The following is a 27,618-nucleotide window of genomic DNA, read 5'->3' on the forward strand; positions in this document are numbered from 1 at the left end:
TCGAATGAAATGATACTTGATCCTTATGTGCTTGCTTTTGCCATGAAAAACTGGATTCTTTGTGAGTGAAATCGCTGAACTATTATCACAAAATAAACCCGTACCACTTTGTTACGGATGTTTGAGTTCTTCTAATATCCATCGTAGCCAAAGAGCTTGATAACCCGCCGAAGATAATGAAATGTACTCCGCTTCCGCCGTAGAAAGACAAACAATCGATTGCTTCTTTGATGCCCATGAAATTGCACCCGAACCAATGTTAAAAACACAGCCAGAAGTACTCTTGCTATTATCAACACTTCCGCCCTAATCACCATCACAATAACCAATCAAACTTGAATCTTTAACTCTTCCATAACGTATCCCATGATCAACCGTTCCACTTACATACCTTAGGATTCTTTTACCGGCTTCCCAATGACTTCTTTTTTGTGATTCCATAAATCTACTAATCATACTCACCGTAAACATAAGATCCGGTATTGTAGCCGTCAAGTATATGAGACTACCGACAAGACTTCTATAAAGAGTTGCATCAACTCCTTTCTCATCCTCATTCTTGCATAGTTTCAAACCAACTTCCATAGGTGTGCTAATATGTGTAGCACCTTCCATTCTAAACCTCTTTAGCAAATCCTTTGCATACTTCTTTTGAGAAATAAAAATTCCATCCTCTCTTTGGTTGACCTCAATACCAACAAAGAAATGGAGAAGACCCATGTCGGTCATCTCAAATTCTTGCATCATATTTCTTTTGAATTCTTCACACATACTTGAACTATTGCCGGTAAAAATTAAATCATCAACATATAAGCAAACAATCAAAAGCTCACCTTTAGCGTTCTCTTTGATGTAGAGGGTGTGTTAATAAGGACACATTTTAAAATAATTCTTCATGAAATATCCGTCAATGTGACTATACCATGCCCTTGGTGCTTGTTTCAAGCCATATAAAGCCTTCTTCAATCGGCACGCTTTGCTTTCTTCACCTTTCTTCACATAACCGGAAGGTTGATCAACATACACCTCCTCTTCAAGAAACCCATTTAAGAATGCCGATTTGACATCCATTTGATAAACCTTCCAACTATTTTGTGCCGCCAAAGCTAGAACCATACGAATTATCTCAAGACGAGCAACGAGAGCAAACACTTCTTTATAATCAGTGACATACCTTTGCTTGTAGCCTTTTACTACTAAGCGAGCTTTATACTTTTCAACTTCACCACTTGCATTCAACTTTGTCTTGTAAACCCACTTCACACCGATAGTCTTTTGCCCATTTGGAAGCTCTGTTAGCTTCCAAGTATTGTTCCTTTGGATTGAACACATTTCTTGATTCATTGCTTGCTTCCACTTTTTTTCTTGACATGCCTCCTCAAAACTAATCGTATCGGCATCGGCAAACAAAGCAAAATTTGCTAACTCTTCATCGGTAATTCTTCTAGACTTTTCATAAATTTCTCTTATGCATTTCGTCTGCCTTGGAGGAGAGTCAGGGCTTGTTGAAGACGATGAAGATGATGGAGCCGAAAAAGACGGAGAAGAATATGAAGTGATAGGAGGAGCCATATCCTCTTCATTTTCTTCAATTCCACCATCATGAGTATCTTTGCTTTCATCCATATCTACCAAAACTTCTTTCTTCTTCTCACTTTGATTCCAATTTCAACATTCTTCTTCATTGAACTTCACATCCCTACTTATGATAATTTTCTTAGTCATGGGATTGAACAACTTGTACGCTTTTGAACTTTAACTATATCCAACAAGGATACATATTTCAGATTTATCATCCAACTTTCTTCTTGTTTCATCTGGCAAATGAGAGTAGGCAATACTACCAAAAATTCTCAAGTGAGAAACACAAGGCTTATGACCACTACAAGCTTCTTGAGGAGTCATACGTACCTGGAACACTTTTTGATGATGCCCGATTCAAGAGATAAATGGCACATGCAACGGCTTCCGCCCAAAACATATTAGGCATCCCTTTAGCTTTCAACATACTTCTAGCCAATTCCATAATTGTCCGATTCTTCCTTTCGGCAACTCCGTTTTGTTGAGGTGTGTACTGAGTGGTAAGTTGATGCCGAATCCCATTCTCTTTCAAGAAATTCTCAAACTTATGAGAAACATATTCATCACCTCTATCGGAACGCAGAGTTTTCAACATGAAACCACTTTGCTTTTCAACCAAGCTCTTGAAAATTTTAAAGCATCCAAAGATTTTTCGATTTTTCTTTAAAAAAATAAACCCATGTCTTTCTACTATAATCATCAATGAAGGTGAGAAAATATCAATTACCTCCAATTGATTTTGTTTGCATAGGCCCGCATAAATCCGAATGCACTAGCTCAAGAGGATTTGATGCCCTTCATGCCTTTCCAATGGGAAAAGAGTCTATTTGATGCTTTCCAAGTGCACATCCTTCACACACTTGATCTTGGTGGTCGATGTTCGGCATGCCTCTCACCATATGCTTCTTGTTCATAAGAGATAAAGTGCTAAAGCTCAAGTGACCATAGCGAAGATGCCATAGCCATGACATATCTTTGACAATAGTGTTGAAGCAAGGAAAAGCTTCACTTTGAAACTTTAGAGGAAACATCTTGTTTTGAGTCATTCTCACCTTGGCTATAAGAACATGATTCTTGTCTTTGATTTCACATACATCTTCCTTGAAATGAACATCGTGCCCTTTCATTAGAAGTTGCCCAACACTCAAGAGATTGTGCTTTAGACCGGGAACATAGAAAACATTGGAGATGCGCTTGACGCCTTTCTTTGTTTGAACAAGAATATCACCACTTCCCCTTATGGAAAGCCTCTTGTCATCACCCGTTAGAACTTCACTTTGGAGAGATTCATCCAACTTTGCAAATACGCCTTTGTTGCCCGTCATGTGGTTACTACAACCACTATCAAGATACCACGTCTCTTCAAGAGCCACTTCTTGCACATTACAAGCAAGAAAAAGTGTGTCTTCATCTTTACTTTCTTCTTTCTCATGCATGAAGGTGGAGTCTTTCTTGCTTTCTTCCGTAATCTTCTTCCTACAATACTTCATGGTATGACCAAACTTTTGACAATGATAGCATTGAATTTGGGATAGAGGTCTTCCTCTCCCTCTTTCTCTTGTAGAAGAACCACTCTCATCTTTTTCATATTCTTGATTTCTTTCTCCACCATTTCTCCCTCTTCCACGAAAAGAATTTCTTCATCTTCCTCTTCCTCTAGAATCACCCCTAAAAGAGACTTGAGTTTGAAAAGCTTGTTCTAGAGGAGAAGAATCAAATTGCTTCATTCGTAGTTCATGGGATTGGAGCGATCCCAATAAACTTTCTAAGGATAAAGTAGCTAAATCCTTTGATTCTTCAATCACAACAACAATATACTCAAATTTTCGAGTCAAACTTCTAAGTATTTTCTCCACAATCCTTCGATCTTGAATATCTTCACCATTTATTCTCAATTGATTCACAAGAGAAATAACATGATTGTAAAAATCTTCAACCGATTCGAAATCTTTCATCCTTAATGCATCAAAGTCACATCTAAGGGTTTGTAATTTTACCAACTTTACTTTGTCTTCTCCTTTGTATGATGTATAGAGTGTATCCCACGCTTCTTTTGCCGCAGTCACCGATGAAATTCGTTCAAAGATGACTTCATCCACCGCTTGATAGATAAAGAACAAAGCCTTATTGTCTTTCTTCCGATTGTCTTTCAACTCATTGAGTTGTTGCGGAGTGAGAGCCGCTTGATCCTCCGGTTCTTCAACGCCAGTCTCAACAATATCCCATAGATCTTGAGATCCATACAACACCTTCATTTGAATGCTCCATTGGTTGTAGTTCTTGCCATTGAATCGAAGAAGTTGAGGTTGCAACATATTGGAAGCCATGATCAACTTTCAACCTACGCTCTGAGACCACTTTGTTGGAATGAAACCAACGAGGTTGGATGGAGAATATGAGTTTCAAGAGAAGAAGATTGTTCTCTTGATGTCAAACACACAAAGAAAGTAACCCAAGTTGATGTATTACTCAAAACCCTTCAAATTTCACTAAAAGAACTTACAAATAAAGAAAATACAAGGTCTAAATCTTAACCCTCATTACAAATCCGAAATTAACTTTTCTTAATTACTATTAGCTTTCCTAAGCACCACTAACACACTATTACATGAAAAGTAAATGACTAGCACAATTCCAAAACACAAAACATAGTTCCTAGGCCATTAAATGCCACAAAGGAGATTTCCAATGTGGTCAAGTCTTGTCTTCCAAGCCAAGAAAGTCAAGTGGATAGATGATCAAGATCAAGTGGTCACGATTAAATTTCCAACATTTATTTGGGGAGTCATGATTCGAGGTGTGTGAGTGGGTATAATCTTGTAGTCGAATATGTATGTATGTCTTTTGTTGGGAAAGTTGCCCTATTTCCCAACACTCGGTGGGAAGGGGAAGGCAAGAATGAAAGTTGCCTTGTTTCCTATAGAGTATGTTTGCTTTCGTGATTGGAAACCAAAACAGAAAGTGTCCTCTTAATAGGGTTTGGGCAATACCTTGATATAAGTCATCTCTCATACGACCAAGGGTGTGTGAGAGGCGTGAGGTTTGTTGTCTACCTTGTGAAGAGAGAGAGAGAGAGAGAGAGAGAGAGAGAGAGAGAGAGAGAAGGTTGTTCTCTTTGGGTTTTCTTCCCTATTCTCTAGTACGGTCTTGGGTTGAGAGAAACAAGGAAAGGGTTGCGGGTTTGGGTTTTAATCCATTGTAATCCTCGTATATTGTTTTCTCATAGTGGAAGATCGTGTTTCTTGCCCGTGGAAGTAGGGTCGGTCATTTGCGAAAATATCATAGAAAGTTCCAAAAGGGCATTGCCTCTCTTCACGAAAAAACGAGAAATTTAAGTGGGCAAAGGACAAATGTGAAATTCAAATATACGGTAAAATCGATCCCAAAATTTTCAGGGGGGAGTGGGGCTGCCTCTGTCCCTGCGTATAGTATACACAGTTAAAATTCTCATGTCAATGGTTAAGAAAGGAAAAGAAGGGGCCGGTGACTTGAGACTTGAGACTTGAGACTTGAGACTTGAGAAAGATGAATGACAAAATAGTGAAAATGGGGGAATCGTTTGGAAAAAAAGTGCATATAGTTTATTTTTATTAAAATAACCCTTGATCAAAGTTTTAAAAAATTGAAGGGTATTTTTGAAAAATAGTAAAACAAATCGGATTTAGGACTATCCTACGGGCTATTGTTGTTTGTCCGGTTCCAATCAATATAATTTTGGATCCTATGAAAAGGATCTGAAATGTGTCCATGGATCCTGGTAATGTGTCTAGATCTTGTCTGTTTACACCCATTTTGAAATTCTCCATCAGATATTTGGCGGCAATTATTTTCATACATGAAGTTACAAGTGGTGTGAAAAATAAAAGCGGTGGTTGTGGCTTTTGTAAGTTACAAGCACCGGTGCAAGTGCCATTCAAATTTCAAAAAAGGAAGTTATTGTAGGGAATAACCGCCACAACGAGTTGCTATAAGAAGGAGGCTGCATCACTCACATCAAACAACAACTGTCTTAATTTATCTTTATCTGATTGTTTTGTCTTAGTTTGTTGCTATGATAGTTCGTAGATCCAAATTCCAGCAGTACCGGGATTTGTAATCGTTCTTCGGCAACACCCGAGTTTTTGTAATCAGTTTCGTTTGAAAGGAATCATCTTCTAAGGTGAGATTTTCTTAAAGGTATTGTTCATTACTTTTGTTTTTCATGTTACCGTTAAGCCCATTTTAATAGTGTATCTAAAGAGTTGGAAGATCCTAACGAAGAAATACCATTCCCTTCTTCTTAATCGTCCCAATCTTCAGGGGACGAAAATGCTCGATTTTCCTACTTTGGAAAATATGTTCCCTGAACACCTGTACCAATACACAATGGATAATCCGCAGCCAATTTAAGTTTTGATTTGGATAGTACATCGGACCGTTCATTGACCCCCTTACTCGTTGGTATGGGTGGCCTCATTGTAATCAAATTAGGCCCACTCACTTGGGGGTGCAACTTGGGTCGGGCTCAACCGAACCCGATGGGTTCAACCAGATTTTGGATCGGGTTGGGTTGGCATTTTCTCGGGTTGGGTTGGGTTGAGTTAGGGTAGGGAAAAGCCAACCCGATTTAATTTCGGGTTAGGTTGGGGTTGAGGCCTTGGCGACTCGAACCGACCTGAAGCTGACCTCTGTCCTCTAGTTTTCTCATGTTTTTCTAGGATTATGTTGTTTTCCCTTGTATTTTTCTATTTGACCCGAGATGAACTTGACTCAACCCGAACCCAACCCAAACCCAAACCAACCCGATTTGGAGGCAGGTTGGGTTACGGTTGACCATCCTCAATCCGAGGCTCAGTTTGGGTTGGGTTAGGGTTGATAATCTCGGGTTGAAGTTTGAACAGTCGTGACAAACTAAATGTGGCAGAAAACCAGATAAGCACTCTCGGACAAGAAAAAGAAGAGCGATGAGTTAGATTACTATGATCTAGACCGTTCGTTCGGTGCGGGTGCCCGTGGGTTGAGCCGACCCGACCCGTGTTTTTGCGGGTTGGGTCACCCGCGGGTTAGTTATGGCGGGTCACTAAAACTCAGACCCGTGCCTGCAAATTTGCGGGTGGGTCGGGTCGACCCCCGGGCTCAGGTCGCGTTTGCCAGATCTAGATATAGGGTAGGGTAGTTGGGAGAAGGAGAGATTTGAGAGGACATGAGTAGAGGGTGAAAAGTTTCTAAAAAATAAATAAATAATCAATCATATGGAGTTTATTTATTCCTTTTTCTCCTTTCTTTTTTTTTTTCAGGCTGTCTCACCCTCTACTGATTTGTGCCCTCTCAAATCTCTCTGCCAGTGAAACTAAATTTTTCATGAAAAAAAAATTCATGGACAGTTGCCAAACATGGCCCTAGTACCAAAGAGGTTCTCATCTAACTAGAAAGCTTTCCATTAACTACGTTTAGGGAGGGGCACCTTCGCAGTAAGCCATTTGACACCCTTCCTTTGTAAGTGATGACAGCCACACCAATGAATAAGACAAAATATACCAAAAAGTTAACATGTGGCTGTCATTAGTACCGTCAAGATGCCATCAGATAGAGAAAATGACTTGGAACATGACAAAGGAACGCTATCGATATAGTCAATGCAACCCTCCCCATACAAAACAAAACTGGGAAAGTGCAAAAGAAAAAAGAATAGCGATGGGGATCATTATCCAAGCAGCATTATTGAAAAGAAAACGTGGGCCGTACATACTTTTTTTTAGACTTCACGTGTTTTCACGGCCGCCCATCATATAAATTCTCCTTGAAAAGACTCTACTTACATAGATGATCAGGTTTATGGTCATTCCTAAACATAAATGTTGGGTCACACATGGTGTCATATGTGTTTAATCGGGAGCCTATCTGGTAAACCATTATAAGATAACACAAATGGTCTTGGTCACAGATCAAACAGACATCACATTCTTATGATTATGGCCTACAAAGATCAATGTTTTATGCTCTCTTGGTGAAACCCTAAAAAAGGCCTAATAGATTAACAACCTAGGATAATTCGCTTAAGGTGGGGCCAGAGGCATTGGTTCGCCTTTTCATTGGGCGATCAGATTAACGGACTCGATCACATCCACTTGGCACACATGGGCCCATAAAGTGATCCTCTGCTCTTTCCCATAGGTGATTGTGGTTCTAGCATTTTCCATTAAAAAAGCTTTTAGAGAGGCACTATCCCTCAAACTAATCTAAATCAAATTGCTAAAGCCAAAAAGAATAAAAAATTAAACGAAGGTGTAAGGTGCCTATTACTTAGTGGCATCTTAATCTATCATAGCCTGTTTTCATAGATACCAAAAGTCTTAAACCTGATTGTTGGACTCAAAATTAACTGATTATTGGACTCAAAATTAAAAGTAAAATTGAGTCCACCAATCAGTTTTAAGACTCAAAATTAGGATGATCAAAGCAGTTTCGAAGTCCAAATTTGATTATTGGACTCAAAATTATATGGTGTAAGCTGGTAGATTCAAACAAATTAAGAAAATCAAGATATACATTAGGGATTACATTGAAATTAGATTTTAGGATGCTTGTCACATAGTTCACACATTAATATAGAGTTAAATAAGTCATTTAAAAGAAATTCAAGAGAGTTAACTTTTGAAATTGAAGACCGGATTATCAGACAAAAATGGTGCATGCGGTGGTAATTCCCCATACCTTCCATTCTCATAATCAGGTAACGAATATTGATTGATGGTCACTTATAGGTCCTAGATCTCTCATCTAGGCGGCGACTCTGTCATTCTCTTTTGCGTGAAATTCGGATTGCTTTAGTGATCCCAAGTTCACGAAAAAGATGAATTAAATCAATAATAAAAAGCACACGCCATTCGCGTGGGTACGAGAGACCAAGAGAGGGAGGCGGGCAGCGCTCCTCTTACAGGATTGGGTCCCACAAACTGGCGACTCTGCTGGGGACCACCTAACTTCATTAAAATTTCAAAGGATAACTTATTTGGATTTATTTTAATTGGCTCATAAAAACTCTATCTTATATCTTTCTGATTGGTTTGTATGTTATGTTTTATTTATCACTAAAACTCAGACCCGTGCACGCAAATTTGCGGGTGGGTCGGGTCGACCCCGGGCACGGGTCGCGTTTGCCAGATCTAGATATAGGGTAGGGTAGTTGGGAGAAGCAGAGATTTGAGAAGATACCAATGAGTAGAGGGTGAAAAGTTTCTAAAAAATAAATAAATAATCAATCATATGGAGTTTATTTATTCCTTTTTCTTTTTTTCAGGCTGTCTCACCCTCTACTGATTTCTGCCCTCTCAAATCTCTCTGCCAGTGAAACTAAATTTTTCATGAAAAAAAAATTCATGGATAGGTGCCAAACATGGCCCTAGTACCAAAGAGGTTCCCATCTAACTAGAAAGCTTTCCATTAACTACGTTTAGGGCGGCACTTTCGCAGAAAGCCATCTGACACCCTTCCTTTGTAAGTGATGACAGCCACATCAATGAATAAGACAAAATGTACCAAAAAGTTAACATGTGGCTGTCATTAGTACCGTCAAGATGCCATCAGATAGAGAAAATGACTTGGAACATGACAAAGGAACGCTATCGATATAGTCAATGCAACCCTCCCCATACAAAACAAAACTGGGAAAGTGCAAAAGAAAAAAGAATAGCGATGGGGATCATTATCCAAGCAGCATTATTGAAAAGAAAACGTGGGCCGTACATACTTTTTTAGACTTCACATGTTTTCACGGCCGCCCATCATATAAATTCTCATTGAAAAGACTCTACTTACATAGATGATCAGGTTTATGGTCAATCCTAAACATAAATGTTGGGTCACACATGGTGTCATATGTGTTTAATCGGGAGCCTATCTGGTAAACCATTATAAAAAATTAAACGAAGGTGTAAGGTGCCTATTAACGGACTCGATCACATCCATTAACGGACATGCTTGTTTTAGGATTGCCCCAAAAAACCACCTTAGGGTGTGTTTGGATTGATGAAATCAGGCACTAGAATCGGCATCGTATTCCAATTTTGCTCAATTTCGGTATTTAATTAGTTTTAAAAAATGAATTAACGCCTGTAATACATGCAAATTATATCGAAATTTAGGATGAAACTTTAGGAAGTAGTCGAGTAAGCACAATTACACACTCAAAAGCCACCATGTGACCAAAAGAGCACTCGTAATGGTTTAAAAATATTGAACACCTAGTGATACAACTCATATTCTCTCATTTCTCATTATGCTAGCAATGCATTAGATTAAACCTTATACAAAATACAAGTTTTCCACTTGACTTGGAAATGGCAGACAAAAGGAATCGTTCATCTTAGGCTTTTGTTTGTTTTAGATTGGGAAAATTGATTCTGGGCCCCAATAATCTGTTTGGGGCCCACAATAGGTTGTCACAAATACAATCTAAAATGAAAAGGGCCTTTCAAAGCCATCAAGATAGTGAAAGCAGAAACGTAAGAACTAAACTCGCACGCAAAAATTGCGTCATACCCATAGATGCCATAATCCATTATCTTCCTTTCTACTAAAACACGCAATATGATAACAGCAGCCCCTCCGGAATCAAGAAAAACATGCCAAATGATATCAGTATAAATATCTCTCCATTGTAACCTATTTGTGTCCAGATTTTGCACCAGCTCATGGGAAGCCTATCCCTTCTCTCTACGGTTGCCAAGAGGTATTTCCCCCCCCCTAAACCTATTTTACAACAATTTGCACATATTTTCTTTGTTGATACACCTTCTGTGGATTTTTATTTTTTTTAACCCATAAGATTTCCATTTTAGAAAATTGAGAATCCATTTTTGTCATTGGATCGATACTAGAGATAAGTATATATTTAAATAACTTTATACGCGATGGAAAGAGATAGAGGATCCATTGGTTGGGGCATAAGTTGTGCTATGCTGATGAGCATCGGGGTTTGACTGCACTTTATGGAGGAGATTCGATGGTGTGTACCAAAAATCTGCTCCATTGGATCATCTTAACCCTTCCCTTCCATTTGTGGAGGGAAAATGAGCGGATACTGTTTGTCCACAAATCTACCCAGTTCCCTCCACAAATGAAGGGTTAGGATGATCAAATGGAGCTGATTTTTTGTGGACACCCTATCTATGATAGGGCCCATCAAATGAATGCTTTGGATCCCCCAAAATGTGGGACCACCTTGTTTCTGCACTCTTGAACGCATAAACAGTAAGCAAGAGCTCAAAATGAGAGACCACCCTGTTTCTACACCCTATATATGGGAAACGTTTTCTGCTCGATACCTCATATAAGTTATCTGGGCAAGAGCTCAAAAAAACATATGGGCCCACATTGTTTGGATGATCCGAAGCATTTATTTGGATAGTCCAAAGATAGATAGAGTGTGCACAAAAAATCTGCTCCAGAGGATTATCCCAACCCTTCGATTTGTGGAGGTTAAAGTGGATGGGTATAAACCTCCACAAATCTGTCTATTTTTAACCTCCAAAAATCGAAGGGTTAGGATGATCCTATGGAGCTGATTTTTTGGGCACACCCCGTCTATGTAAGGGCCTATCAAATGAATGCTTTGGATCATCCAAACAATGTGGGCCCACATGATTTTTTGAGCTCTTGCTCAGATAACTTATCTGAGATATCGCGCAGAAAACATTTCCCCCTATATATAATATTCAGAAATTTCCAATAAAAGTCTCATTTTGACTGGGGTAGAATTAGAATCCCACTTCTTACGGTGGGAAACTGATTCCATCATTTTCTCCCTTTGATTCTGCCTCGGTATTACTTTCATTTTTTGGAACCAATTAAACGCCTGAATCAGGCATACTCGAAATAAGACGCATGCAGATTCTGGTAGTCCTAACACAACCTAAGTGTATCCTGATGTGTGTTTTGTGCGGGTCTGTCTTTGTTTTTCCTAAGTCAATGTGGACGTCTTCAGTTCATCTCATTATCTCTAGTGCAGATCATCTCTATGGGGCCTATCAATTACTCTCTTGATTGGCATTGGGCCTTCTCATCCTCTTGATTTACATTGAGAGGAGGTCATGTAGGTAAAATGGGTGGTTTATAAGATGGCTAAGGTACATTTTCTCAAATTGTTATTGCAAATCACAGTTTTATATGGTGCCCGACAGTCAAGTACCATGAAAGTGGTACACCCTTGATATTTGATCCAACAGCAGTGCACTTTTTAAGAAGCTGCTGTTGGATCAAATATCACCTTCTCTGCAAGTCATATCTTAGATCATATAAGTCCTTGCATTTTGGCATATGGAGAGCCTCCTGAGTCCTGTCATCTTTAATTAAATAGTACCATTGCAGTGCAACTCTAAGTGGTGATTCAATTTAACAAATAGGACATACAATATAGGGATTTGCTAGTGTCCATCGCAGAAGGCTTTTCGCGGATGGTTTGTTGCATCTGACACAGCCACCGAGTGAATGAAGACAAAATCTGCTGAAAAGTGAGCCTCTGTGGCTGCTGTCAGATGCAACAGACCATCCGCGAAAAGCCTTCTGCGATGGACGCTAGCAAATGCCTACAATATAACATGGGATTTGCTAGCTTCGATCGCAAAAGGCATTTCACGAATAGGCTGGTAGGCTGTTGCATGTGAGAGCAGCCACCTCGTGAATGAAGACAAAATCTGCTGAAAAGTGAACCTGAGTGGCTTTTCTCACATGCAACAGCCCATCCGTGAAATGCCTTTTGCGATGGATGCTAGCAAATCCCATATAACATAAAAATAATATGAGCTATAAAATTTACAATAAGATTCCCCTTCTTATACCCCCAAAGGTTATTTTTATTATTCAAAAAATAGTTATTTTAAATGTTTAGGTGAAAGGGTGTATTCATGAATTTTTATTTTCTATAAAAAGAATGTTTAGTGTCTCATTCAAAAGTCTTTAGAGTAGCCGATGATTCTAGATTTGTGTTGAACTTGGGGTGCAGCCCTATATCGATAGTTGTAGGCATTTTTATAAATGGCAAAGAGTAACATGAACAGTGGGAAGAAAAAAAAATACACGGGAGGCCCCAGCAATCGAGATGATCCAAGAAATACAAGCTAGAAGAGAAAAGAAAGCACCACAAAATAACAATACATCACGGGGAGAGAAAGTCGAAGACTACCAACTCTGCTCTAGAGGCACCCTCCCTAGCTAGCCTATCGGCCTCACTATTGATCTGATCTTCTAACATGATGAAATTAGATTGCAGCTCTCTCCACTCTATCCACTCACTCATAAATCGATCTTCCAAACCACCAAGGATGGGATGGGTTACCCTTCAACCATTTTATCACATTCAGCGACACCTCATCTAGAATGTCCTGGTGTATCATTCTTATTCCTTCGTGTACCGCGCTTTGATCCTAGCCTCATTGACATCGGCGATTCCTATGTGACTCCACTTTGGGCATTCTTATTTCTATGAAAGCCCATATGTAACTCCACTTCCATCACTTAACAACCCACCTACTCTTGTCAGCCCAGGATTATCCAAACTTGAACTATCAAAGTTCAATTTGAAGAAACTGCTGCAAGCTCCCAAACCTGTGAGATGACCGGCCTTACCTCCCTACTATTGTACACCTCTTACTAATCAAAGATCTAACCGAAGCAATGATTAGTGCAATTATCTTGATGTACATGAAGTAGGAATTTTCACAAAGCCTCTAAACACCCTGGCATTTCTCTCTCTCCATAACACCCAAATGACCGCTAATAGTATCACATCCCATATGATTTTGCCTTTTCTATGCCATGGAACCAATGACCAACTTTCCAAGAGCTCTTATATCTTAGCTGGAAATACCCATGATATGTTGAATCAACATAAAATTTTGTTCCACATACCTAGTTGTTTTCCAATCCAGGAACATATGGTCAATTGTCCCCCTGCCTCTACACATAGCGCACAATAACATATGATCCATACATGTCGATTGCGCAGGTAGTCCACTATGAGGATCTTGTCCAGGGTCATTGTCCTTGCAAAGGCATATATATACCCTCGATCACACTTTAGCATGTATCTTCGAGACTTTATTTCCTTGCAGCCACCTGCATAAATCGGAAAATAAAGTCTGTAAGACAACCTTAACTGGCTTGACTTGCCTAATTAATTCCTATTTCTATACTTCATTTTATTTTTCTCCTTGCATATTCTACTCCGATCATATGCATCTCCAGAATTTGATGATTCGTCACACTTCTCTTAGATTGGAAGGTAAGGTAGCACTGATTACTGGAGGCGCAAGCGGCATCGGCGAGAGCACTGCTAAACTATTTCATCACCATGGTGCCAAAATCATCATTGCTGACATTCAAGACGATCTAGGCCACTCAGTTTGCCAAGAACTCGGCCCTAAAGACTCCTCCTTCATCCATTGCGATGTCAGAGATGAAGATGCCATCCAAAATGCCATCAAAAGTGCCATTACAAAGTACGGGAAGCTCGACATCATGTTCAACAATGCAGGCATTGTTGACGAACTCAAGACAAACATCCTTGACAATGAAAAGTACAACTTTGAGAGGGTCCTTAGCGTCAACATAACTGGCGTCTTCTTGGGCATCAAGAATGCGGCCCGTGTCATGGTCCCAGCTCGCCGTGGAAGCATAATTAGCACAGCTAGCGTTTGCTCTATCTCTGGTGGGGCAGCCTCTCATGCCTACACATGCTCGAAGCACGCAGTGGTGGGTCTCATGAAGAATGCCACTGTTGAGCTTGGGCAGTTCGGCATTCGAGTGAATTGCATATCCCCATATGTAATAGCAACTCCTTTGACTAAGGATCCCTTCAAGTTAGAGATTGATGAAGATGGTGAGACTTATAAGAATGTTTATTCTAACCTGAAAGGGGAAGTGTTGAAGCCAAGAGATATTGCTGAAGCTGCTCTTTATTTAGGGAGTGATGAATCGAGGTATGTAAGTGGGCACAACCTTGTAGTTGATGGAGGTTACACTATTGTCAATCCAGCGTTTGGTATGTACACTTCCCATGCTTCTTGATGTTGTTTTTAGCTTTCGTTAGATGGTCATCTGTTTCCCAGCTTGCTTTAAGGTTGTGAACCTTCAAGCAGCAGTTATGGGGCCTTGTCCTAATGTAAGGTTTAGTAGTTTAAGAGATAGAGACTATATATTAAGGCTTGTAACAAACGTAATCGAAAAATGGGAATGATTTATATATGATTTTTTCCCAAATAGGGTAGATTCTATTAACTGAATGGAACCAAACTCTAAAATGATGTGATTGGATGAGATCTAGAGATTTTTATTTTTTTTGGGGTTATTTTTTAACAGTATTAGCTCAAGCCACTTTGGTGAGCCTGAGTTACGGAAACTGCTTCTACATTCCACAAGCTCATGGACCTGTTAAAAACCTTTTGGGTCAGTTTGGATGCACCACTGTGTCCTACCTACTATAGTAGTGGATACATAGTATAGTTGCCAAATGGGAAGTGAGTGCGAGAAGTGACGCGGGAAGCTGAAGGAGAAGCGGTAATCAATGGGTTTAAAAGAGAGAAAATTGGGAAGCAAAAGGCTTTAAAAAGTATATATGAAGCGTGTGGGAAGCATCATAAAATTAAGATGATGTATATAATAACTCATTATAAGTGAACAATATGTGTATGGAAAGAGTAGAATCATAGTAGGTTTGGGAGGAAGGGTTAATGTACAAGGGCCTGTTTGTTTAAGATTATGACAACTGATTATTGGACTCAAATTTAAGCGTAATTGTGGGCCCCATAAACGGGTTGGCACTCACAATCGTTTGACATAATCTTAAATGAGCAGTGCCCAAGTAGTAAAATTATTTCACAAATGATTAGAATAATGAGTTTTAAGGATTTATAATCTCACATGTTTTATTAGATTGTGAGATCCCACATCGGAAAGGGAGGAAAGGTTGTTGGGCTATATATGTGGATTCCCCCTCTCCCTGTGTAGACACATTTTCAGAATCTCTAAGGGACGGGCCTTCGAAGTGGGTCAGGCACAATTAGTGATGCTGGAAAACAAAATCGGGGAGGGTGGGAAGACCTAGAACCTAACAAAATTTATACAGTAGGGTCAGGGTGTGACATAGATTCAATCTTAAGTTTTAAGAAAAAGATTCACATAAGTTTCATTTGAATGGTGTTTTAAGTGTTAAGTACTCTTTTGTATAAATACGTTCACTTGGCATTATTCAAAAAGGGAAAATGCTCTTTTGGGAAAAATTAGGGGTGCAACTTGGGCTGGGCTCAGCCCGAACCCGATGAGCTAGGGGTAGGGTAGTTGGGAGAAGGAGAGATTTGAGAGGGCACCAATGAGTAGAGGGTGAAAAGTTTCTAAAAAAATAAAATAATAAATAATCAATCATATTTTGAGTGGAGTGTTTTTATTCCTTTTTTTTTTCTTCAGGCTTTCTCACCCTCTACTCATATGTGATTTTGTGCCCTCTTAAATCTCTCTGCCAGTGAAACTAAATTTTTCATGAAAACAAATTCATGGCCAGTTTCCAAATATGGCCCTAGTACCAAAGAGGTTCCCATCTAACTAGAAAGTTCCATTAACTTCGTTTAGGGGGGGGGGGGGGGGGGGGGGGGGCACCTTCGCAGAAAGCCATTTCACACCCTTCCTTTGTAAGTGATGACAGCCACATCAATAAATAAGACAAAATCTGCCAAAAAGTCAACATGTGGCTGTCATCACATGTAAAGGAGGGGCGTGAAATGGCTTTAATTTGACGTTTTTTTTAAAATCACAATTAACGCTCAATTAGGGGCGTCTTGGCCAACACATCTCATTCTCGCCTACATCGCAATTAACATCAACTAATTAAGTGGTAACGTTTCCAATAACACACAACCAATTAAGTGGTAACGTTTCCAATAACAGCTAAAGATCAATTAACAGCTAACGTTTCCAATAACACACAACCAATTAAGTGGTAACGTTTCCATAATAATCCCAATAAATCCTCTTTGATTATGGGTTTCCATCATTCGTGGGTTTCTTTCTGATTGTTACTATTTTCACTCAGACTAGGGTTTTAGTGCCGTGGCAAGCAGAGGCAAATCCTCTCCCTCTTCAAATACCTTACTTCCATTCTTATCTGGTAGAAAATAACACCACCACCATCATTGTTGGCAAGCCGGGAAGCAGAAAACCATTCAGATTTCCCAGGTCCATTTTATTTCTTGTCTTTTTGTCTTATTGTTTATGTGTCCTTTGGGATTCAGTTTTGTTTCTACCATGGGTTTAGTATCAACTCTATGTTGTAAACTCTACAAAAAAAAAAAAAAAAAACCACAAACCGTGCTCTCATAAGTAGTTTTTTATGGGTTGCAAATAGAACTAAAATCTCCCCATTAAACAAATTGAGCTATGCATTTTGCCCCACAAAATGTTTCATTCATTTTGTTTTTGCAACAAGGGTAAACGTACAATTTTGGTGATATTAAAAGTAGTAATATTATTTTCTTCCCCTGCTTTATGATGGGCTGTTGTTAGGTTTTCGGTTGGGTTGTGAAAGATTAGTTGGTAGATTGCAAGATAATCTTTTGTACGAGTTCAGTGAAGATGGTTTCCGGCTGAATAAAGCTGGATCATTTCTTCCTTCCAGCCGATTTAAGTTGCAGCACCTTTTTTCTCCTCTTCTCTTGTGTTATTTTTTGGCAATGGGAATTATATATTTTCATTTTTTTTACTTGCTTCATGTTTGTTTTTCTATAGGATCGTTGGACCTGATATGGAACTTATGATTAAAGCAACAATAACTTTCTTTTTTCCTCCTTACCCCTTTCTTTGAGTTGATTTTTTTTTACTTTGTTTTTTATGTTTTTGCTTGATCATCTTTATAATTTCTTTGCTCATTTTATCCCACTGTTTATTTTGGAATTTGAGCATGTTATTCCTCCTCGCTCCATGCTATTTTGAGCTCCATTTTAATTTTAATAGCCCTGGAATTCTATATGTTCCTTCCTAGCACTAAACATGGAAACATAGCTAAAAAATATAGCCAAAAGACCAAGTAGATATCTAAATCTCCACATTGTTTTACATCCCTTCTGATTCATTGCATCTGTATTTGGAGTTTGATGTAGTTTTTTTTCTAATGCCATTTGTTGTCAGGGCAGGGAAGAGCTTCATGTTATCATGGTTTACCCAGATAGATCAAATGATCAACAGAAAGTCTTGCCTAATTCATCAAATCCCAACAATGAATTAAGCTTTTGTTGTTATTTCAATGAAATCTTATGAGTTGCTCAGCTTTGAAAATCAAAAACCACATGCAACTGTTTTTCCCCTCTTACCGAATCTGCGCTTTTACTTCCTACATCTTTGTTGGTGCCTCCCAAATTAGAGCACTCTTCTTGCGACGATTGCAAATTATTTTGCATTTTAGCTATTGTCCTTGGATTAAAATCCGGCCATCCATTTTGACACCCAGATCAAGCTATATGTATAACTGCTCTGCTGCCTTCATCTTTCAATATATTGTAATTGTTCTTTTGTAGGGTAAAAAATTAATAATTTTGAAATAATTGGTATATTCTTACTCAAATGGAGAAAATTATATTGAGCATGAATCATATGTGGTTGCAATAGAGAAACCAGAGTCTTCACAATCCAATGTTAAGAAATAAGAGTTTTGGAACCTATTACATTGCCTGCGCTTCTATTTGTCCGAGCATATTTATATGTACTATTACAGAATGGAGGTACTGAATTCTATAACCACTTGGCGGCCTTCATTTTTTCTATAGATATCAATTTTTCTTTATGGTTTTCAAAATCAATGCTTTGTGGATTAACAATGTTATTAGCAGAAGCCACCAAAAAGCATTTTAATTAATAATTGAGAAAAAACACAAACAAGGTTATGGAAATTTGTGTAATGACATTTTTTTCAGAAAAACAAAACATGTATGAATAGAAAGGATATATCTCAAAGATAAAAAATGGATTCAATGGATTTTGTTTTCTTCTTCTAATTTTCAAACCCCTTGAAAATATTGGTGTGTGATTTGTTTGGCAATAAGGTGGGTAAAGGCATCATGCTATTTTCTTTTGTGAATTTAGTGAATTTTATTTTGGATTTTATATTTATATTGTTAATTTCTCCCTAATTTGGGCTTTAGTTTTAATTTTTTAATTTATTTTTATTTGGGGCTTTAAGATTTGGCTGTATTTTTATTCATTTCATTTTGGCTTTATTTTTATTGTTAATTTCTTCCCAACTTGGCCTTTTTTTTATGTTTTTGATTTCTTTCTATTTTGGGTTTAAAGTTTCGGCTGCTTTTTTTATTTTTGCTTTATATTTATTTTTAATTGTTATTTTCTTCCTAATTTGGGCATTATCTTCATCTTTCAGTGACCCACCGATGTGTGAGATCGGAAGTGGCAGTTGGGGAGTTGTGAATGCTCCGTTGCAGTGCTGATTAACATTGATGGGTTAGCATATGGCCTTAAGGGCTTGCTATGAAAAAAGGGTTGGCTGCTGGCATAAGCCTTCCCCTATCAGATGAGGTGTTGAACGTGTCGGCACCAAAGCGCTCATCGAAGTGAATTTGCTTGCTCAGTGTGATGGCATAACCAGTTTGACAAATTAGCACACATGCTCAGGATGAAGAGCTGGTCAATGACTGAATTACTTTTATGGCAGTTCACAATTACAATCGAGCATGCGTGATGCTCTTCTCAGAAAGACCTTGGAACGAACGCCAAGGCCGCTTAGATTTGATAATGGGTTTGCTGTGCTGATATGGGACAGTGTGGTGAGCTCAGATGGCATATGGGCAGACTGTGTTGGTCTGGGACGACATGGTATGTTTGTGTGTTTCTTGCAGTGTGAGTACTAGCCGCAAGTGCCCAAGGAGACCATTTGTGGCATATGGGTTGATTGTTCAAATCAAGTTCTATAGTGTTGAACAGAAGCAGGCAAGACTAAGCGTCGCGTTGATTGATCCCAACAGGGGATTCTTGGCCTCAGGAGGAGGCGAGACCGATGTGGTGGTCTCTTTGCTTGGGAGTGCTTTTGGACTCCGTGGTTGGCTTGCACTTTGCGGGTGGCAAGTGCTGCACTTGGCCGAAAGTAAGGCAGGTGCTGTGCCAGAAGTGGTGGCACATTCAGGGAGAGACGAAGCGGTGCAAGTTGGCCATTTCGGAAGACCACTCCAGAGGAAGCTCGAGTGTAGCTGAGGAGGAACTTGAGAGTTGCTTGAAGAAAGGATTCAAGTTTGGTCGCTCTGCCCTCATGGAGTTTGGTGGAGTGCTCAGAACCATCATCACCGGTTGTAGGTGAGCCAAAATCTTCCGTGCCGAAAGTGTTGGCACGTTAACCGGTTGTAGGTGAGCCAAAACCTTCCGTGCCGAAAGTGATGGCACGCTACCCGGTTGTAGGTGAGCCAAAACCTTCCATGCCGAAAGTGATGGCACGTTATCCGGTTGTAAGTAAGCCAAAACCTTCCGTGCCGAAAGTGATGGCACGTTATCCGGTTGTAGGTGAGCCAAAACCTTCCGTGCCGAAAGTGATGGCACGTTATCCGGTTGTAGGTGAGCCAAAACCTTCCATGCCGAAAGTGATGGCGTGTTATCCGGTTGTAGGTGAGCCAAAACCTTCCGTGCCGAAAGTGGTGGCACGTCATCCGGTTGTAGGTGAGCCATAACCTTCCGTGCCGAAAGTGATGGCACGTCATCCACAGCGTTTGTAGGCACCGTCAGAAAACCTTCGCCTAGTTTGATGGAGTCCGAGAAAACCATCGTTGTTGAAGATAACTCCAGCAGAGCTATAATGCAGTGATTGGCAGAACTTGAGGCAGTGTGGTATGCAGTAGAAGTCAGAATACGCTGATTGTCGAAGTACCAGTGGCAGCTGTTTTCAAGATTGAGAAGTCATTGTTATTGTGGAACTGAGCTTCACAGAGCGTTCAGTGTCGACGAGGGCGTCGACGTTATCAGGTGGGGGAGTGTCACGGGGAAACAGTTCAGGACACAACCGGTATTAAAATCCATCTCGTCTCGTCTCGTTGCGTCTTGAAAATGCGTTGTTTATAGCACCTTTGGTCGCCACTGGTGGTTAAGGGGGTTGGTTGGCCAAACACTATAGGAGGAGGTGACCCTGTGACTTGTGACTTCTCCCCCGTTAGGCCCAGCAGGTGTGGGCAGGAGCCTTGGTGGCTTCCTCATGGGTTGCAAGAGGACTTGCTTGTGCATCTGTTGCACACAGTAGGAAATCATACTTCAACTCGTAGGCGTGCCCTAAGGGAGCTTTGGGTGCGGACTGCGAGCTATCCATAGGGATGCTCCAGTTTCTTTGGTTGAGGATGGGGGCCAAAGACAGTGCATGTTGGGTTGGGTTCCCACATGCATTGCGCGGCGGACCGGTGCAGGGGGCTACTTATACTGTTTGCCCCTCTGCACCGCGGTACGTCTCGTGGGTAGGCCATTCTCTAGGTCTTCCATGGGTTCGTGCCGGGGCGACTTCGGTTGCCCTCGCGAGGTGTACACCTTGCGGATCAGTCCATGGGGCATCTTGCTCCTTGGATGACCAAGCCCTAGTGCTTGGCGGATTGGTGCGTGGCATCGTCATGCCTCGTACTCGATGGACTTTGCATTAGGCCCCAAGGCCTTATGTTCGATGTACTCGTGATGCAAGCTGATCATGAGTGTGGGTATCTAGAAGCGCATGTCAAGATCTGAGCCAGGTAGCCTGTTGAACAGCTTAGAGTTTGTGTGCACATTTGAAGCATCAAGGGGTGTTGGCGTGCAGGGCCTTTAAAGGCTTGCACGATTGAAGGCTGGCCCTAGCATTCGTACATGTTGGGGCGCCGCACGGGTTATTCCGTTGCTCAAATATTTGGCCCGTGACAGTTGGTATCATTTCTAGTTTCTATTTTTACAAATATATCTTCCTTATGGACGTTTATTCTTTCTTTTCTTTTTTCTAAAAATAAGTTATAAAACAATCATTTTTTGCCCGCCCTGTGCATCGCACGGGTCTGCAACTAGTCCAACTAGAAAGTTCCATTAACTACGTTTAGGAGGGCCACTTTCGCAGATAGCCATTTCACACCCTTCTTTTGTAAGTGATGACAGCCACATCAATGAATAAGACAAAAATCAGCCAAAAAGTAAAACATGTGGCTGTCATCGCATGCAAAGGAGGTGCCTGAAATGGCTTTAATTTGGCGTTTTTTTTTAGAAAAGGGCAAAACTTATCACATACTTTGTTTTGTTTTTATATGTAAGAATCTGCCATAAAGATGCTAAATCCAAGTCTACAAGTACCTGTGAAGATGCCATCAGAGAGAGAAAACAAAATGCTGCTGCTTAGGATGCACGAATCCAATTAAAATGATTCTCTTTCCCCTAGCAAACGCATTGGGAACTACGGAATACATAGTTTTTTATATAATTTTATGTAATTGTATTATATCTTAGAACGTGACAAAGGAACGCTATCGATGTAGTCAATGGCGTGTAAGGTGCCATCTTAATATATCATAGCCTGTCTTCATACATACCAACAGTCTTATTATATCTTCTCTTCTCCTCTACATCAGAGAGCTCATTGAGTCATTGGCAACGGATTCCTGACTAAGCCTCAGCCATGGGAAGCACCTCCATTCTCTCCTCCGTTGCAAGAAGGTATGTCTCCATGCTAATTTACACCTCTTTCATCCTTTGTTTGTTTTGGATTTTGAGAACCGATTGTGAGTCTTAAACCTGATTGTTGGACTCAAAATTAACTGATTATTGGACTCAAAATTAAAAGTAAAATTGAGTCCTACTATCTCTTTTAAGACTCAAAATTAGGACGATCCGAGCCGTTTCGAAGTCCAAATTTGATTGTTGGACTCAAAATTATATGGTGTAAGCTAGTAGAATCCAGTATTTTTCAAAAAAGTACTGTATATATAGCCTACACCATAGGATGATCCAAACCGTCTATTTAATGGGCCGCAGCTTAAATAGGTTGTGCCCAAAAATCATTTCTATTGGATGATCCCAACCATACAATCTATAGAGGTTTCCAAAAAATGCCCCTCGATGCCCTTTTGTAGGACATAAGCCCTTTACCATATAACAGAAAAGGTTACTTCATTGTGATTGGGAACATTCATCTGCTGGGCTCTCGCTAGTCAAACTCAATTCATGTGTTCCCACCGTGTTCTAGTGTGCCTGAGTAATTGACCAATATTTCTTTTCTTTTTTCACTTCTTTTAGTTTTTGGTAGATAGCCAGTGTCAAAGATGGCCTTTTTTTTTTTTGGTCACAAGCGACTTGTACACTTGCTATCAGCCTATAATGAGAAAAAGACATTTTATAGCAAAAGGTCTCTTTCAATACCTCTAAAAACTATTTGTATTTTTACTACAGTTGAGCTCTAATAATTAATGTCGTTAGTGGCAGCATTTTATATGTATTAGAAAATATTAATTATCAGATATATGATGTCCATCACCTCTGCCCATTACCCTTATCCATGTGGTACTATTTCCTCTGTCCGACTCTTTGTCCTTACTTAGAACTCGTACGTGTTTCTATTGCATTAGGTTTCATTGCTAGGCCTGAGTCTCCATGAATGAATCTTTCTTTAGTATCATTGCCATTGCAACACTAGAGTCAACGGTTGTTGGGACCACCCAACGTTTTCTAAGAAAGTACTCTCTTATATCTTATAGAAAATGATATCTGCGCCAAGGTGTTTCGATAAACAAGCGCTCCACTTGTTTGTCGTGTAGTATTTAAAGGGATTTCAGAGGATATTACTGTTCTCGAAAATTAAAACCTTTAAATACTACACGACAAACAAGTGGAGCGCTTGTTTATCGAAACACCTTGGCGCAGATATCATTTCCCTATCTTATATCACTGAATTTTTGTATTCAGTATTAGATATAAAAGAGTATAAACTACTACCACCATAGGAACGATATTGGTTCCCAGTATGAGCAATAAGATCTAAGAGATTATAAATTTATGCAGTATTAAATATGATTATTTGCAAATAACTATTGCAATGGTTTTAGACATGATATGATTAACGACTCCCAAAGAAGCTTTCAAACCCGATTTGCAAGTAATATTTAATTAATAAACCAATTTTGGTGGCATGCAAAGAGGCCCTGTAGTTCCAAGTTACTTCCATTGATTAAAAGGGCCTTTGGTTACCAGATGGTTTGCAGCAATTAATCCTCATCTCTTGTACAGATTATTTTCCTTTTAAGTAAGTTCTACCTTGTAAAACATCTTTGAAATCAATGGCTTAGGATCATTGTATCACAGTGATACCATATAATAAAACAGAAGCTTATTTTGTGAAACAACCAAGTACCCCAGAAGCTTAAGTTGTTAGAGTTGGTGTCATTTAATCATTTATAGTTCAACACCTCTTACATGTGGCCCCTCTTTTTTTGGGTTGGCCATAGGCGTGGCACATGTGACCCCTCTTTTGCGTTGCTTGTACATGTGGATTTTTAATATAACTTGTTTGGGTTTAAAACCAAGGACCTGTCGTGAGACAATTGCGCTATGATAACTTGTGAAACAACCAATTAATCCAGAAGCGTAAGCCGTTAGAGTAGGTGTTATTTAATCATTTATACTTCGACATGTTTCACATCTTATGGCCATGTTTTGTAGGCTAGAAGGTAAGGTTGCATTGATCACCGGCGGTGCGAGCGGCATCGGAGAACACACGGCTAAATTGTTCACTCGTCATGGCGCCAAAGTTGTAATTGCCGACATCCAAGACGAATTGGGCCACTCAGTCTGCAAAGACATGGGCCATGAAGTCTCCACATTCATCCATTGCGACGTTACAAATGAAGCCGACGTCCAAAATGCTGTGGACGGCGCTGTCGCCAAGTATGGAAAGCTCGACATAATGTTCAACAATGCCGGCATCGCGGACCCAAACAAGCCCTCCATCCTCAGAGTCGAGAAGGCGGACTTCGAAAGAGTTCTTAGTATCAATATAACGGGCGTCTTTTTGGGCACAAAGCACGCGGCCCGTGTCATGATCCCGGCCCGACAAGGCAGCATCATAAGTACTGCGAGTGTTAGCTCGATCTTGGGTGCCGCAGCCTCGCACGCGTACACGTGCTCGAAGCACGCAGTGTTAGGGCTAACAAGGAATGCGGCGGCGGAGCTAGGGCAGTTTGGTGTTAGGGTGAATTGTGTGTCTCCTTATGCACTTACAACCCCTTTGGCTGAGAGTTTTGTTGGGCTTCAAGGAGAAGTGTTTGAGAAGGCCATGAGTTCTTTTGCTAACCTTAAGGGTGTTTATTTGAAAGCGGAGGATGTTGGTCAAGCTGTTCTTTATTTAGGGAGTGATGATTCCAAGTATGTGAGTGGACTCAACCTTGTAATAGATGGGGGATTTTCCGTTGGAAATCCATCGTTTGATATGTTCAAATCCCCAGATTTATAGTGTTGCTTGTTGGTTAATTTTGAATCCGGTAGTGTTGTTCTAGGCTTTTATTTTGTTTCTCTTTTAGTGACCTTTTTCCTTCTTGGATGTTGCACGATGGAATGTAAGGGTGACTCGGTTTTTGATAAAAAGGGGGGCGCTATTCTCTCTTTCTCTTCCTCTCGTGTTAACATTTAAGGCTATTTCTGTTAAAAACAGTATTATGTGGGATCAGCAGAATTCTGTTATGCATGAAGTTAATATCTTTGATTACACTTGAAGAATCCATGGCTGAACCTTTTCATTGCCATGTTACCAGCATGAAGTCTTAAGATTCAGTATTGATTAGCTACTACATGATTGAAATATACCTACAGTAATTATTCTTAAGAAAAAGGGTATTCCTGTCGATTTACTTAAAATTCAGATTAGGGCTCCTTACATGACTATAAATACTCATTTGCTTAAAATTCAAACTTGTCCTCTGATAGATCCCTATCCGAATGTATCAACAGTAATGCAACTGTCATGGATCTCCTTCATTAAGGAGAAACCTGATTCTCCATCTCCCCCATATGAAATCTCTAAAAGACATCATTGACAAAGGGATTCTAAATCTGGGAGAAGAAAACCTCCCTATTTGGAAACCGAATGAAAATGGTGAATTCTGGATTAAAAGTGCCTGGAACTCTGTTAGGCTAAAGAAACCAAAGCCTCCATGGAGCTCTGTTGTGTGGTTCTCTGGTGCTATTCCCAGACATGCCTTCACTTGTTGGCTGGCAATGTGGGGAAGGCTCCTCACTTCTAATAGGCTAATTAAATTTGGGATCCAGGCTTCCCCTTTCTGCCCCCTGTGCATTCATGGGTCTGAAAGCATAAATCACTTGTTTTTCCAATGCTCATACTCCAAATGGATTTGGGAAACCATTTAGAGGAAACTCAATATTAGAAGAAGAAGTAAAGGTGTTGCTGAAGATGTAGACTGGTTAGAGATCAGTTTGGAGACAAAGGGCAGCTTAGCATTGCAGTAAAGCTTTTGTTTCAAGCTACAATCTACAATATCTGATATGAGAGAAACAACAGAACTCATGGCAAGCAAAGCATCCACAAGCATCGGGTCCTTCAAAATATCATCCAAGAAGTCAAAATCAAACTCATTGCCCTCAAGAGAGATGACCCCATGGATCCTCAGAATGTCGATTGTGCCAGACTATTCAACCTTCCATGTTTCAGGGCTCATAAAGTTTAGAAACACTGTACCTGGAAAAGCCCCCCATTGGATCTGTCAGAATTAACACTGACGCCTCCCTTACTGCAGATAATGCAGGGGTGGGAGGGGTTATAAGGAATCACGAAGGTAGAAGCATCAAGATATTCTCTCTAAAGGTTCACACTGGAAGCATCCACCTTCTAGAATTACAAGCAATCCTCCATGGCCTCCTGCTTGCAAGAAATCACAACTTGACCAACATCTGGGTGGAATCTGACTCACTCGTTGCTGTAAATGTTGTCCTCAAAAAATTTAAATGCCCTTGGAAACGGATTCCAACCCTTGCCAAGATCTATAAAGGTTTAGCTGAGACAAATTCATGGTGCATAAGTCACATTTGGCGTGAAGCTAACTCTGTTGCAGATTTCTTATCCAAGCCGGATTGTGGTGTTAATGGAGATGACCTGAACACTGAATCTGCCCCTCCCCTCCTTGACCTCATGGCTTTGGACTCTATGGGAGCCATATACACTCGGTTGTAATTCTTCCTATGGGCAGGGTTCTCTTGATTTGGTGCGGTCTCTGTTGGGGGATTAATTCCACTATTATGCCTTCTTGTTATTTTTGTTATGTGTGAGAGCATGTTCCCAGTTTGTTGGCTTTTGAGCCCCCGTAGATTGTAATTGTCTTTTTTGGTTAATTATATCTGGTGGGGGTCTTGCCTAACCCCAGCTTACTCATCAAAAAAAAAAATACTCATGTTATGTTATCTTTTCATAGTAGAAACCCTAAACTTTGGAAGAGAATGTGTGAAGAATAGCCGGGAGCCACCAAGGACTTTTCAAGAGACTGAGAAGATCAATTTGAGGTAAGATCTGTGATCTAATCTAAACATGTTAGAGTTAGTGTCCTAAAAACCAATGTACTTTGCTTATTAATCAATAAAAATTTCATTTCATGACATTCTTGGGTATTATTTAAATTTAATATGTGAGATGTGCTTATTTGTTTTACACATATTTGTCCTTAGGGGGCAAAGTAGGAATCCTATTAATCACATATCCCAGAGAGCAAGGAGATATGGAATTCCAGTTTTTTTCAGACCTTAAAGGTTCCTAATTGGAGTCGAGATTGGACATCTCCACCTGTATACAACTAACACCAGCCTTACCTACATCCACATGTCATGGAGTGGCTTTTTTCAATCACTAGGGTAGTGGACCCTAAGCAAGAAGAGTGGGTGCAGCAATGAGATTGCATACTGAACATGATCACATTAGAATAGCTTGTGGACAGAAGATAGTAAGGTTATTCTATCAGACAGGATCTTTTACATGTCCTTTGACCTGAGGGATCATATTGGTCTATGGGCTCGTCTTTTACCCTTGGT

General features: G+C 40.0%; 3 protein-coding genes across 9 annotated transcripts; 2 read left to right on the forward strand and 1 right to left on the reverse strand.

Annotated features, from left to right (window-relative positions):
• Positions 1 to 3,221: 3,221 nt before the first annotated feature.
• On the reverse strand, positions 3,222 to 3,908 carry LOC143863401 (uncharacterized). Its single transcript, XM_077374066.1, has one exon. It carries the CDS (start codon positions 3,906 to 3,908, stop codon positions 3,222 to 3,224), a length of 687 nt encoding a protein of 228 aa, XP_077230181.1.
• Positions 3,909 to 10,059: 6,151 nt separating this feature from the next.
• LOC143863470 (secoisolariciresinol dehydrogenase-like) lies at positions 10,060 to 25,196 on the forward strand. 7 transcript variants are annotated; one of them, XM_077374136.1, is made up of 4 exons: positions 10,063 to 10,291; positions 11,570 to 11,687; positions 22,167 to 22,251; positions 24,250 to 25,196. In XM_077374136.1, the coding sequence occupies exons 3-4, from the start codon at positions 22,214 to 22,216 to the stop codon at positions 25,037 to 25,039; spliced, it is 828 nt and encodes a 275-aa protein (XP_077230251.1). In that variant the 5' UTR covers positions 10,063 to 10,291; positions 11,570 to 11,687; positions 22,167 to 22,213; the 3' UTR covers positions 25,040 to 25,196. The 7 variants fall into 7 exon arrangements, with proteins under 7 accessions (XP_077230254.1, XP_077230251.1, XP_077230249.1 ...); XM_077374134.1 differs by lacking the exon at positions 11,570 to 11,687 and having other exon boundaries at positions 10,064 to 10,291; XM_077374137.1 differs by lacking the exons at positions 10,063 to 10,291; positions 11,570 to 11,687 and adding an exon at positions 16,716 to 16,785.
• Positions 25,197 to 26,198: 1,002 nt separating this feature from the next.
• On the forward strand, positions 26,199 to 26,770 carry LOC143863402 (uncharacterized). The gene is made up of 2 exons (XM_077374067.1): positions 26,199 to 26,244; positions 26,337 to 26,770. Exons 1-2 carry the CDS (start codon positions 26,199 to 26,201, stop codon positions 26,768 to 26,770), a joined length of 480 nt encoding a protein of 159 aa, XP_077230182.1.
• The last annotated feature ends 848 nt before the right edge of the window (positions 26,771 to 27,618 follow it).

This window comes from Tasmannia lanceolata, unplaced genomic scaffold (genome assembly GCF_043159265.1).
Source record: "Tasmannia lanceolata isolate RefF3 unplaced genomic scaffold, GAP_Taslan_0.1 ptg000044l, whole genome shotgun sequence".
NCBI lineage: Eukaryota > Viridiplantae > Streptophyta > Magnoliopsida > Canellales > Winteraceae > Tasmannia > Tasmannia lanceolata.